The following is an 11041-nucleotide window of genomic DNA, read 5'->3' on the forward strand; positions in this document are numbered from 1 at the left end:
TTCGTGGCCCTTGTCAGGAATCTTACGTAGGTGAAACTAGCTGCGCTCTCAGAACCAGGTTTCTAGAGCATAGACGACCCAGCTCAGTTAAAACATCAGAGGTGTCGCAACACATCCATATAGAATCTCCAGGACACTCTGTGGATTTCGACAAGGTGAAGATACTTGATTCCGAACAGGATTACTTTCTCACGGGAGTGAAAGAGGCTATCTACATCAGAGCCCACCAACCTTCCCGAGACGAGGGCCGATACCGACTGCCTAGCACTTTTGACCCTTTACTGACGTCACACTTCCATTCCGGAAGTGTGACTTAGGTTTTTGGTCATTACAACTTGAGAAGCATCAGAGGACTGATCGAAAGCTTGTTGGTAAGCGCTTTATTTTGTGCACGGATATAGTGTTAAAATTGTAACATAATGTTTACTACCGTCACAGATGAACTTACATTCAATATTTAAGAAATATTAAGTTTTCAGATTTCCTTGGCACATTTCATGCAACAAATCAATATTTAGCATGGTCCATGATTAGCAAAGCCCCCATTTTGATTAATTGTGTACGTATTATACAATATAACCACGTATTGTCACTGAAATTTGATGCCCATCGTTTATTTGTCGGGAGAGTGAAAATTTGTCAACGGGAAGTGTTGCCATTTTTTTTTCAAATTGGGAAAAAAGGACAGAATCCGAGAAGCAAGAAATAAAATTGGTGTGGCTTTAGCTGCTTTCTTCATGTCCACAGGCTCAGGACATGCTAGAAATAGCCGGAGCCAAACCTCTGCTTGGAGAGTAACGCTAGGTATGAATCAGAAGAAGGCAACGACCTCCTTCAACCTCGGCATGGAGGGTAGGTTACATTAAGATTTTAAAGTACGTTTTATATTGCTTTTTCGTAAAAGAAGAAAATAACATTTCCCTAGCAAGAAAATCGAGAGATCCGCCGTTTAGCCTGGTTGCAAGGTTGGAGCAAGTTGTTTAAGCTCATTGGTCGAATGTAGTCGTTGACAGACTCGATGTGCCTGGAGACGTGTCCCATCGATATCCAGAGGACTGAGAAGTTGCAGTGTTAAGTTTAGATCCACTTGATGTAATGGCAGCCAGCTTCGAGTTTTATTTCCTGTCTTGTTATATTTGACCAGTCGTTAAAGATTATCAAATCGTTATCAAAGACGTAAACATATCACAATCATTGCGCACTAGATGTGATATACACAAGTGTCGCTTCTATTGGCGGCCAGGGCATTACTATTACCAAGGAGGCTCTTTTCAACCTCCTTGATATTACATAACTATTACACAGGTTCCTCACGCGGTGCCTAGGGAATTAATTGTTTATACGACCTTATTTTAGGACCAGTGCCAATTTTTATGTTCAGGCCTTGTACACAGCCAAGTGTCAAGTCTACAGTTGACGTTCCCGCCCACCTTTGTGTTTGCTGTTTTCATGGCCCGTCGACATGCCTGCACCTCTATAGCAACACGTTACGCACAAGGTCTTGAATGAGGTGAACTTCGGCCCAATGTGTTTTATAGCCCTGTGTACCTACAGCATTGCAGTTTTCGCACAGCGTCTACCACTAAGTGTGCCATGAAGTCTCCATCGATTTAGCATACCTGTCCCCATTGATTTAGAATACCTGCCAGTATTACACCCGACATAGGGCCATATACGTATGCGCAACCGTTGCGTTGGACGTTAGATATGCTTTCCAAGTACGATAAGAGCGGTTTATTGACATTCCGTCGCACCTTATTACTACAATATATTTCCGGGTTCACACAAGCTTAAGGCCACGCACTTCAGTCAGAGTTTGGGCGTAAATGATTGGACGTACTACTGATATTTAGTACACGCATTCGACGTTTGAACACTACTGTGCCGACTGAGATGTCGTACAAAGAGACGGAGAGGGACGCCCTGAGCGAATGTCTGCACACAGAAGGCGTCACGGAAGGCCCGCCACCACTGTCTGACGAGGTAAGAAAGGGACAGGTGTATCTTACGTTGTACCTCATGCTCTGTCGATAGCTGATGTGACAGCACGCAATAGATGGCACTGAGAGACAAAGGTCCAAACCGTAATGACGATTTCGAAGGCGCGCACGCTGGATTAAGTTGCCCATACAGGTCCATACACCCAACATTGCCAGTGCGACGACATACACACGGTTTCATATGTATAACAAGTTGACTAACTTGTGTTTGCTGAATATGTTGATCCGTTCGACCTTATAACGTACCTATGCGCTTCGTCGTAATCGTGACGTTAACACAATAGTTAATTAATTGATGGCATGACGACATCAGAGTCAGCAATGTTTACCCGTTTAATAGAGCTGCTCATGGATAGAGAATCAAGACAGCGGTATAGTAAACTTGGTAATGGTTGTAGTGTAAGGTGACTCGAACAATTTGAGATATGGAAAACATATTTTGTGCAGGATTTACGTCTCGCTGCTACATACGTGAATGACGCTCGGAATGGAAGTCGTGGGAACTTCAAGAACGATCCCAAATCTGTGAGGTGAGACAAATATTGATGTATTTTTACATTGATTTATCAAGTGCTCCTGTGAAAGTGAAAGGCGAAGATGTAGTTTTGTTGTTTATATCTTTCAACAGTCCTGTTGACACTTCCAACAAGCATCTTTTAACATACGATTGCATTTTTTTGTGATACAGGTTGTACAATCTGTATAACAGACCAACCTTCTTCTGGACATCTCACATTGCTGTCGGCGTCTTGCTGTCCCTTGTACTATTCGAAGATCCGGCTGTTCCGAATATCAGACTGGATTATTGGGTACGAAATGATACTAGTATTACGTGTTTTCGTGGTTGTCTTGCTCCACTGGGAAACAGCTCATGTATATGCTTGTAACGACAGAACTGTACCGAGTGACGTCTAAGATTTACCTCTAAGATTTGTTTCTCAAACTGGTAGTAGAGCCAGATATCGATGACATATGACCGACTCACGTTTCTGATATATAAGTAAACTGTTGATACTCAGCAAAGCCAACGGGCACTTGTGTTTTGTGAACTTGTGACCATAGCAATATGTGCCTGGATTGTCGACTCAGATCACCATGTGCGTGGAGCTGTTCTGCGTCTGCCTCATCTTCAGCAGGATGGCCCACCAGGGGCTCTTCTCGTCCGAACAGAACTTCTGGAGAAGCAAACGGCGACTTCCCGTCCTCGTCATCTTACTGGTAACGTCACATTTCCAAACCGGGGCCCAGCCGGGCTGTTTTTGGAAACGAAAAATAGAAATTTATAGGTAAAAATATACACAGATAATGACTACGACTGTTCTTGTGTAGTTTGGTGTCTTTTATGTCATACTTTTCGCTCCCGAAAGCTGCCCGGCCGGGCCCCGGTTTGGAAATATGTCGTAGGCTGGTCTACCGGGAGGTCTTGTCGAGCGAAGGTCAACTACGTATGCGAGTAAATTTTCCTGGTATACCAACTAGTACTACCGTAGTCAAGTTGAACAATTTGTCACCTGCTCCAGGTGGTCAGTGATAGTAATATTTTATCTATCAGAACATGCTAATTACTGTGATGCTGTTCTCTTGCAGCTGACGTTAGTAGACATGGTGCAGTACGTGATCCTTCGTCAAATCGGGGTGACGTCTGTCCGATTCTCAAGACCTCTTCGACCTCTGCTGCTTCTCTGCATGGATAGAGCAAAACAGGTATTATTGTTTTTATTCCCATAGTACACACACACACACACACACGCGCACACACACACACACACACACACACACACACACACACACACACGCACACACACACACACACACACACACACACACACACACACACACACACACACACATACACACACACACACACACACATACATACATACATATATATTTATATAGAGAGAGGGGGGAGCAGTACATGCTACCGCTATTTCCCAATAGTCACAGCGTACCTGTACATCCGACGTGGTGTGGATCCAAATTTAATGTTTGCCAGTCACTTCGGAAGCCTGATTGTGGCTTCTCTGTAATCTCCAACCAGATCCACGGTGCGTAATGTATAGTATCAAACTTCCCGTAGGTGCCCGTTTGACTCCGTTAGCCGGCTACACTCCTTGGTCAACTTTGATACTATCTTATGGCACCGTAGGATCTGCTTGGAGATTAGCTTCTCTGATCAGCACAAGGCTAACTCCCTACTTCTTGCCATCAGCTGCGCGCGGTGTTCAAGAACATCCTGCTGACGCTTCCGGACATCATCACTGTCCTGACACTCTTCCTGCTCAGCGTCGCCTTCTTCGCCCTGATGGCGCTCAAGATATTCCAGAACAGGTCAGGCAACGACAGGCAGAATTTCGCGGAAAATTGCGTTTAGATATAATGTGGTTTCAAATATATAGCACCAAATACTTTCTTATGATCAAGTTATGGCTCGTATGTTTGCTCAACGAAAGGGCAGTTGGCCAGATCCGTGCATGGTTTTGTTTTGTTGGATTGATGTTGTGTGTATGTTATCTATTCCCTGTAGACAAGATCTTGTGTACTACAGCGATGGTCATCCCTACATGCATAACTACCTGGACAACTTTTTCCAACTTTACGTGCTTGTCACAACTGCCAACTTTCCAGACGTCATGTGAGTACGGCATTGCTATAGCATCTTGATATAAGCCTATAATATTTAACAAAGGAACATTGCATGACAAATCTACCAGTACAACTTAATTCAACGACTCAAGGCACCCGTCCTAGGGGTAGGCCAAACATACACTAAGACGAACCATCTTAAACGATGGAGGGAAAATGGGTCTGAACAACATGGAAATCATGGCAGCAGCAGCGCAAGATCGCACCTAATTCACCGAGTTGATCAATGCAACAGTGTTGCGGGAGGATCTTAGCCTAAGCCTGAGCCAAGTCACTGAGGGCAACTCCCATTACGGTACAATATCTTAGATGAAACTACATATACCTTAGTAGCTTTGCATACCTTTTACACATTTCATTTCATTTTTTTTGTCCAGGATGCCTGCGTTCGACTACAACCCCTGGTTTACACTGTTCTTCATCATCTACCTCATCATATGTCTGTATCTCTTCATGAGCATCTGTCTGGCCACCATCTACAACAACTTCAAGGAGCATCTTAAGGTCGGATGGTTATATTTCTTATCAATCCCTTAACTTATTCTTTTGATATGTCAGTAGACACGGTATCTTTGACAGGTTAATGTACCGGACAGAAAGCAGATAGAAAATAAAGATATATAACACTAATTATGATTAAGTTTATGTTCATTCTGCAACCCATCATTATCATTATTGAAATACCTTGTCAGACTCTTGTTGTCACCAATATATAATGTGACATGCATTTGTAACACATGTATGTCCGAGTGACTGTTTTGATACTGCACTAACATATATGCAGTATGGGTGACAACGTACGTATGATGAGAGTCGTTTTTCAAGACGATTAGAAATGTTTACATGAGACATAGGCACGTGTGTATTTTTTGTGTTAACAAACTCAATTCTGTTGCTTTATCTAAACCAGAATAGAGTGAATGCTGACAATGTCTAATACCTGCCCTTACATTGATTAGGAGTACGTCGAAGACTCGGTTCGAGAAAAGCAGAACAACCTCCAGCTGGCGTTCGACATCCTGAAAGTTGAAACGCGACAGGGAGGAGAACTTCTCCCCAAAAGCCGCTGGATGTCACTGATGAGGGCGGTCAAACCCAGTCGGCTGGACATAGAACACTCTCTTCTCTGGGACGTCCTGGCTAACGATCATGCTGGATACATTAGTGAGTCATGCATGGAAAATTTGAGCACGTCAAAATGCTGCTCTAAAGATATGGTGACACAAATATCCTCTGGCTAGCATATCCAAGCATGCTTCTCTGCGCGAGGAACGACGGTGTTGATAAACTAAGTTATGATATACTGTGCTGATATTTTGCTGCAGACAACAAGATATGTTTGAAGATTGAATATGTGTCTCTTCTTCGTATTTACTTCCAGGCAGAAAAGAATTCTTTCACGTTGTCAGCTTACTAGACATACAGGTATTGGAAGTGAAAGACAGGGAACCCGAGTTCCAGAGGTGGTTCCCTCGATGCTACAGGTCCAAGGCCAGTCGACTCATCAGGAAAGCCGTCGCGAATAGGTACATCATTCGGGCATTTACATGTCGAAAGAAAAGTGATTCAGTGCCATAACATATCGTAGGGTACATGTGTTCAGCCTTGTTGTAAACTCACTATTCTTGATGATGCTTAGTTTGTGTTTGACCGTGGAGGCCCTTTAGAAATATTCCATCAATTTTCTGACCAAGGGAATACAAAGGAGAGCTTACGGTGTGGTGATGTTGACCACTGGTTGTATTTTGTTTATCCAGATTCTTTCGGTACTTCATCGACCTTGCAGTGGTCGCCAATGCCGTCTGCATAGCTCTAGACCAAGACGACGCCGAGTGGTTCTTCATGGCGTTGTTCGTCTTGGAGATCCTCCTGAAATTTTATGTCTTTGGGCTCAAAAGGTTTTTCCACAGTGCCATGAACATGTAAGCAAACTTATAATCTGTACTCCAAATTGAATGGTGTCTTTTCACGGACAAGCTGACATTGTTCTGGTTGTTGTTGTCTATGGGCGTCACGAGGAACAGTACTAAAATGCGTTTTCTTTGCTCCATTCAAAGTTTCCAGAGTAGTATACGTGCGATGTCAATAATTTAGAAATCAGATCTCTATTTCTGAAAGAAAAATTATACCAGCTATGTATGTAAATAATATAGTGACATTGTCTTCGTTCTTTTTTTTGGATAGATTTGACTTTGTCTTGATTGTCGCTGCACTGGTCATCAACGTGCTCGAGCTGGCATGGAGAAGCAGTAAGTCTGTTACCCGACACACACATATATTGTGTGAAATGTTATCATAAGATTATTGTTTGATAACATCTCATCTCTAGCCTTTCGTTCATTGATGATACATAAAAACGAAACACTTGAACTGGCAAATTTTGTTTTGGTAGTTTCGAACCAGAGTGGTGCCCTCGACTTTCTCCTGGTTCTCCGTTTGCTCCGTTTAGTGAGGCTAGTCTACGCTATCGACAGGTGAGAGAACTTTTCTGTTGTTGCAATTTCAGTGCGCTGAATTAGAATAATAATATGTAAAGATATTCAAGTCAAGTCTTCTCTACCATTACGCTGTCTCTCGGACTAATAAAAATTAACAGTTCTTGGTGGAAGTCAATGTGCAGATGTTGGCACATTGACGCATTGACGCACCAAATCCGTAATGTATTGTTGGCACACCGAGGAGGCTCGGTGGGCGTCACTCCACCGTAAGGGAAAGTACCTTTCCTAAGGGCACAACGTCGGGGCATGGTGGGGTAACGAACTCGGGATCTTTCGATTCCGAGCCGAATGCTCTACCAGTTGCGCCACACCAACGCCACTACTCGGTCTAAAGCTTCTCCCTATGTCATGACTCCCCACAGATTCCGAGTAGTGCTGAAGACGATCAGCAGCATCGGTCGATCCTTGGTGACATACGGCGGCGTCCTTTTTGTAAGTGCTACCATCATCATCTATCCTTTTGTTGTCAGTAAATACTAGTGCGTACCTGTTGACCATCATACCCAACCGGTTCATTCTAAATCTTACGCTGATCTCGCTTTTCAGGTTTTCTTCTACGTGTTCGCAATCATCGGAATGGAAGTGTTCTCAGACAAGATCACTCCAGAACCCGTTCTTGCAAATCGCAGCCAAAACCAGCCCATCCTGTGTGGAAATCCCAAACTGAACGGAACGCAGTTCGCGATGAATCGCTACTGTAATAACAACTTCAACGACATCCTCCACTCTTTCGTCGTTCTGTTCGAGCTCATGGTCGTGAACCAGTGGCATGATATCCTTTGATGCAATCCTTGATGCAGTCTTGCTTTGTGTGCTATCTCATTGTACATACGTCATGCTTGCGTCTCCGCGGGGTTCGAAAGATACGCAACGAATTTCGGAGACAAAGAACGAATTTTCTTACTTTTTGTGTATTTTGTCGTCATCTAAGTCATACTCTTACGTATTACGCAATATCTAAATTTTAAAAAATCTAAAAAACAAAACAAAACAGTGAAGCATTGAATGAACCCCGTAGTGACGCAAGTGCAGTGAGATACCACCTTTATGTGATGCCAACTGAGATGTACAGATGATATCAGGCACATCTCTTATTTATCTATTGGTTTGGCTGTTCAGCACGCACAGCCAGGACTGCCCAAGGCTACATTTCGGTATTTCCTATGCATATTCTTAACAATGGGAATCATGGTAGAAAGAGGCTGTCAAAAATCAACTACCTGACTTTTAGAACATGAAAAACTCACATTGGCATGGTTGTCCGACCTCTGAAGAGTAATTTAACGACAAAAAAATGATTTTTACGGCGGAATTATATCATATGCCATCAAAACATAGGTGGGAGACCTTTTCACCCCCTTTCACTGCATGTAAACAACACCAAAACACCTAACTTCTGAGGCCTACTGCAACCACAAATATCACTAAAATTCTGATTTTTCAACACAATATAGAAGCTACAACCCTTACCTATAATATGCACCTCCAAAATCCAAACATATCCCAAGAAAAACAATTTTACAGCCACTTTTCCCAAGCCTACCTAATCTGCGCAAGTCCGGAAATACCGAAATTTGCCCCCAACTAGCTTGTATACAGACCAACCTTGAATGACCCTCCCTTGACTAAAAATCACTGCTTGCGGAAGGGTTCGTTGCGGTGACCCACCAGGCCGCCCGAATCTACTTCATCGTGTACCACCTGCTGGTCGTCATTCTCGTACTGAAGTGAGAGCCAACTTCCGTATATAGATTTCTTTACTATTCTATAGATTTGACTTTATAATGTTTGTGTGTTGCTATGTTGATTTACCCTGATTTGACCTTTACGTTGATTTACGCTATCTATTTTAGATTACATTGTATTTATATGTATTATTATGCGGCCTTGAAAAGGGGTCTTCTAATAAAAAACACCTGTTCCGCCATTTTGGAATAGATAAGTCTTTTTCTTATGTCTTAATCATCATGACAAACCTTGCTGACTTTCAAGCTTCCACTGTTTCCCTCACACTGTGGTGGTTGAGATCCTGAAGTTATCATTATGGTGAATTAAGGAAATTTCAAAGGGCCTAAGTAGCGCCCTTTTCTGCCCTATTCCAGCATCTTCTCGGCGTTCATCCTGGAGTTGTTCATGCTGGAGTATTCCATGTCCAAGGAGCCCGCTGAGAGACGGGAGAGCACCGTGGAGCGGAAGATCACGTTCATGGGGTTGGATGAGGACGAGTGAGTGCTGCTTTCATCTTCTGAGTTTTAAGTTGAACAAAATAGATGGAAGCGCAGACTCCCAGACTACAGCTTGTAAAGCCTTGTGGTCTTTCCTTGCGATTTTGCAGATCTTGTCTAATTCAATTTTTAGCTGAGTTAGAATCATAGATGTCACCACGGTAGGTTTCTGTATCCCTCACGATGACAACTTGAAAAAACTTCAACAGGCAGTATCTTTTTTTTTTTATAAAGTTGTAATGAGGGCCTCTAACTCTTTCTAAGGTCGACCTACTTCGATGACCTTGCTGAACCTGAGGCAGCCACAGAAGACATCATCAGTGGAGGGCAAAGGAGACCAGAATTATCCCCAGCCATGAGGCTCAGGCGCCCAAAAGGTACGATCAACATTTATCAGACCATGTTGAATGACACAAGTTCATGTACATGTATTACAATCAATCATCTTAGGAACAGCAACAATTGCACATTATCAGTAGTAACCTCTGACCTCCTGACCAAATTATCTGTTGACCTGGATCAGATTTATGGATTATGATTTTGATTTGTCTGCTGTCTTTCATGTTTCATTTGTACCTACATGTTCCGATGTTTATGTCTATTTATTTTCTTTGTAATATGCTTTTATTTCCTTGTATTGTGAAACTGGGCCCTATTGAAAATCAGTTTGTCTAAACTGAATAGGCCACCCAGGCGTTTGATAATAAACAAATGGAAACAAGACGGTTATTGAACCTGGTATTTTTTTTTTTTTTTTTTTGCAGGCGCCAACAAAGTGGAGGAGCTGCTGCAGAAGATGTACGAGATTGAGAGGGAAGACGATGAAAGTAGTGTCTGAGTCACACATTGTTTACATTGGATAGACTGTGTCAAATGTAGACTGTCTTTCCATTCAGTTGTGCAGTGCAAAACTGTGTTTGATACCCCCATCCCGACAATTTGAGAGTCATAACAATAGTTTTAATAGTATGTTCTGTGTATGTGATTCAACCAGGGGGAATAAGAGTACACAACCTAGGACCATGTGTGTCCTTACAATGTCAAATACTGGAGACAAAAGATCCAGGACCAACTGTTGGTGCTTTGACACATTCTCATAGTCAACGTGTGCAAGTAGAACCAGTCCCTGTGGGACATAAATCCTTGTGAATGTCAGACTCACAGTAGAATGGTTTTCAAGATGGTTCTTCTGATCTACATGTTATATAGATGATTGTATGTACGTATTTGCAACACTTTCTATGTGCCTAAGTTAGGCTGAACATTGTTTACATTGGATAGACTGTGTCAAATGTAGAGTTAGTCTTTCCATTTCAGTTGTGCAGTGCAGTTGTGTCTCTTAGACATCCTCCATCCCGAGTCATAACACAAATATTTACAGGATGTTTGAGTGTTTCTGTGTGTGTGTGTGTGTGTTCAGGACATGGGTAGCTGGGGATCAGAATGAAAAGGGAAGATACTTGAATGTAAGTTAATCTGTGACGTTGGTCAATATTATGTTACAATTTTAAGACCTTACATCCGTACACAAAATAAAGTGCTTACCAACAAGCTTTCGATAAGTCCTCTGATCCTTATCAATTTAAAATGACCCATGAGACCATTTACATCAGAGCCCACCAACCTTTCCTCGACCGAGACAGGGGCTGATACCGACTGCCCAGCACCTTTG

The 11041-nt window shown here is 42.7% G+C and overlaps 2 protein-coding genes across 2 annotated transcripts; both read left to right on the plus strand.

Moving 5' to 3' along the window:
* The first annotated feature begins 285 nt into the window (after positions 1-285).
* LOC118411632 (two pore calcium channel protein 1-like) lies at positions 286-6004 on the plus strand. The gene is made up of 9 exons (XM_035814113.1): positions 286-1983; positions 2448-2530; positions 2689-2809; positions 3090-3218; positions 3588-3704; positions 4213-4331; positions 4528-4635; positions 5024-5150; positions 5606-6004. The coding sequence occupies exons 1-9, from the start codon at positions 1894-1896 to the stop codon at positions 5885-5887; spliced, it is 1176 nt and encodes a 391-aa protein (XP_035670006.1). The 5' UTR covers positions 286-1893; the 3' UTR covers positions 5888-6004.
* A 14-nt stretch (positions 6005-6018) lies between these two features.
* LOC118411642 (two pore calcium channel protein 1-like) lies at positions 6019-10222 on the plus strand. The gene is made up of 10 exons (XM_035814123.1): positions 6019-6172; positions 6404-6568; positions 6831-6895; positions 7039-7120; positions 7507-7576; positions 7691-7916; positions 8781-8871; positions 9247-9369; positions 9634-9746; positions 10134-10222. The coding sequence occupies exons 2-10, from the start codon at positions 6489-6491 to the stop codon at positions 10205-10207; spliced, it is 924 nt and encodes a 307-aa protein (XP_035670016.1). The 5' UTR covers positions 6019-6172; positions 6404-6488; the 3' UTR covers positions 10208-10222.
* The last annotated feature ends 819 nt before the right edge of the window (positions 10223-11041 follow it).

The sequence above is a fragment of the Branchiostoma floridae genome, chromosome 1 (assembly GCF_000003815.2).
Source record: "Branchiostoma floridae strain S238N-H82 chromosome 1, Bfl_VNyyK, whole genome shotgun sequence".
NCBI lineage: Eukaryota > Metazoa > Chordata > Leptocardii > Amphioxiformes > Branchiostomatidae > Branchiostoma > Branchiostoma floridae.

Excerpts from the sequence above, each read along its gene's own strand:
- LOC118411642 (XM_035814123.1), top strand. The coding sequence starts at position 6,489 with ATGGCGTTGTTCGTCTTGGAGATCCTCCTGAAATTTTATGTCTTTGGG. Across the intron at positions 7,577-7,690 it reads CATACGGCGGCGTCCTTTTT|GTTTTCTTCTACGTGTTCGC; the intron begins GTAAGTGCTACC and ends CTCGCTTTTCAG. Across the intron at positions 9,747-10,133 it reads GAGGCTCAGGCGCCCAAAAG|GCGCCAACAAAGTGGAGGAG; the intron begins GTACGATCAACA and ends TTTTTTTTGCAG.
- LOC118411632 (XM_035814113.1), top strand. The coding sequence starts at position 1,894 with ATGTCGTACAAAGAGACGGAGAGGGACGCCCTGAGCGAATGTCTGCAC. Across the intron at positions 2,810-3,089 it reads ATATCAGACTGGATTATTGG|ATCACCATGTGCGTGGAGCT; the intron begins GTACGAAATGAT and ends TTGTCGACTCAG. Across the intron at positions 5,151-5,605 it reads ACTTCAAGGAGCATCTTAAG|GAGTACGTCGAAGACTCGGT; the intron begins GTCGGATGGTTA and ends TACATTGATTAG.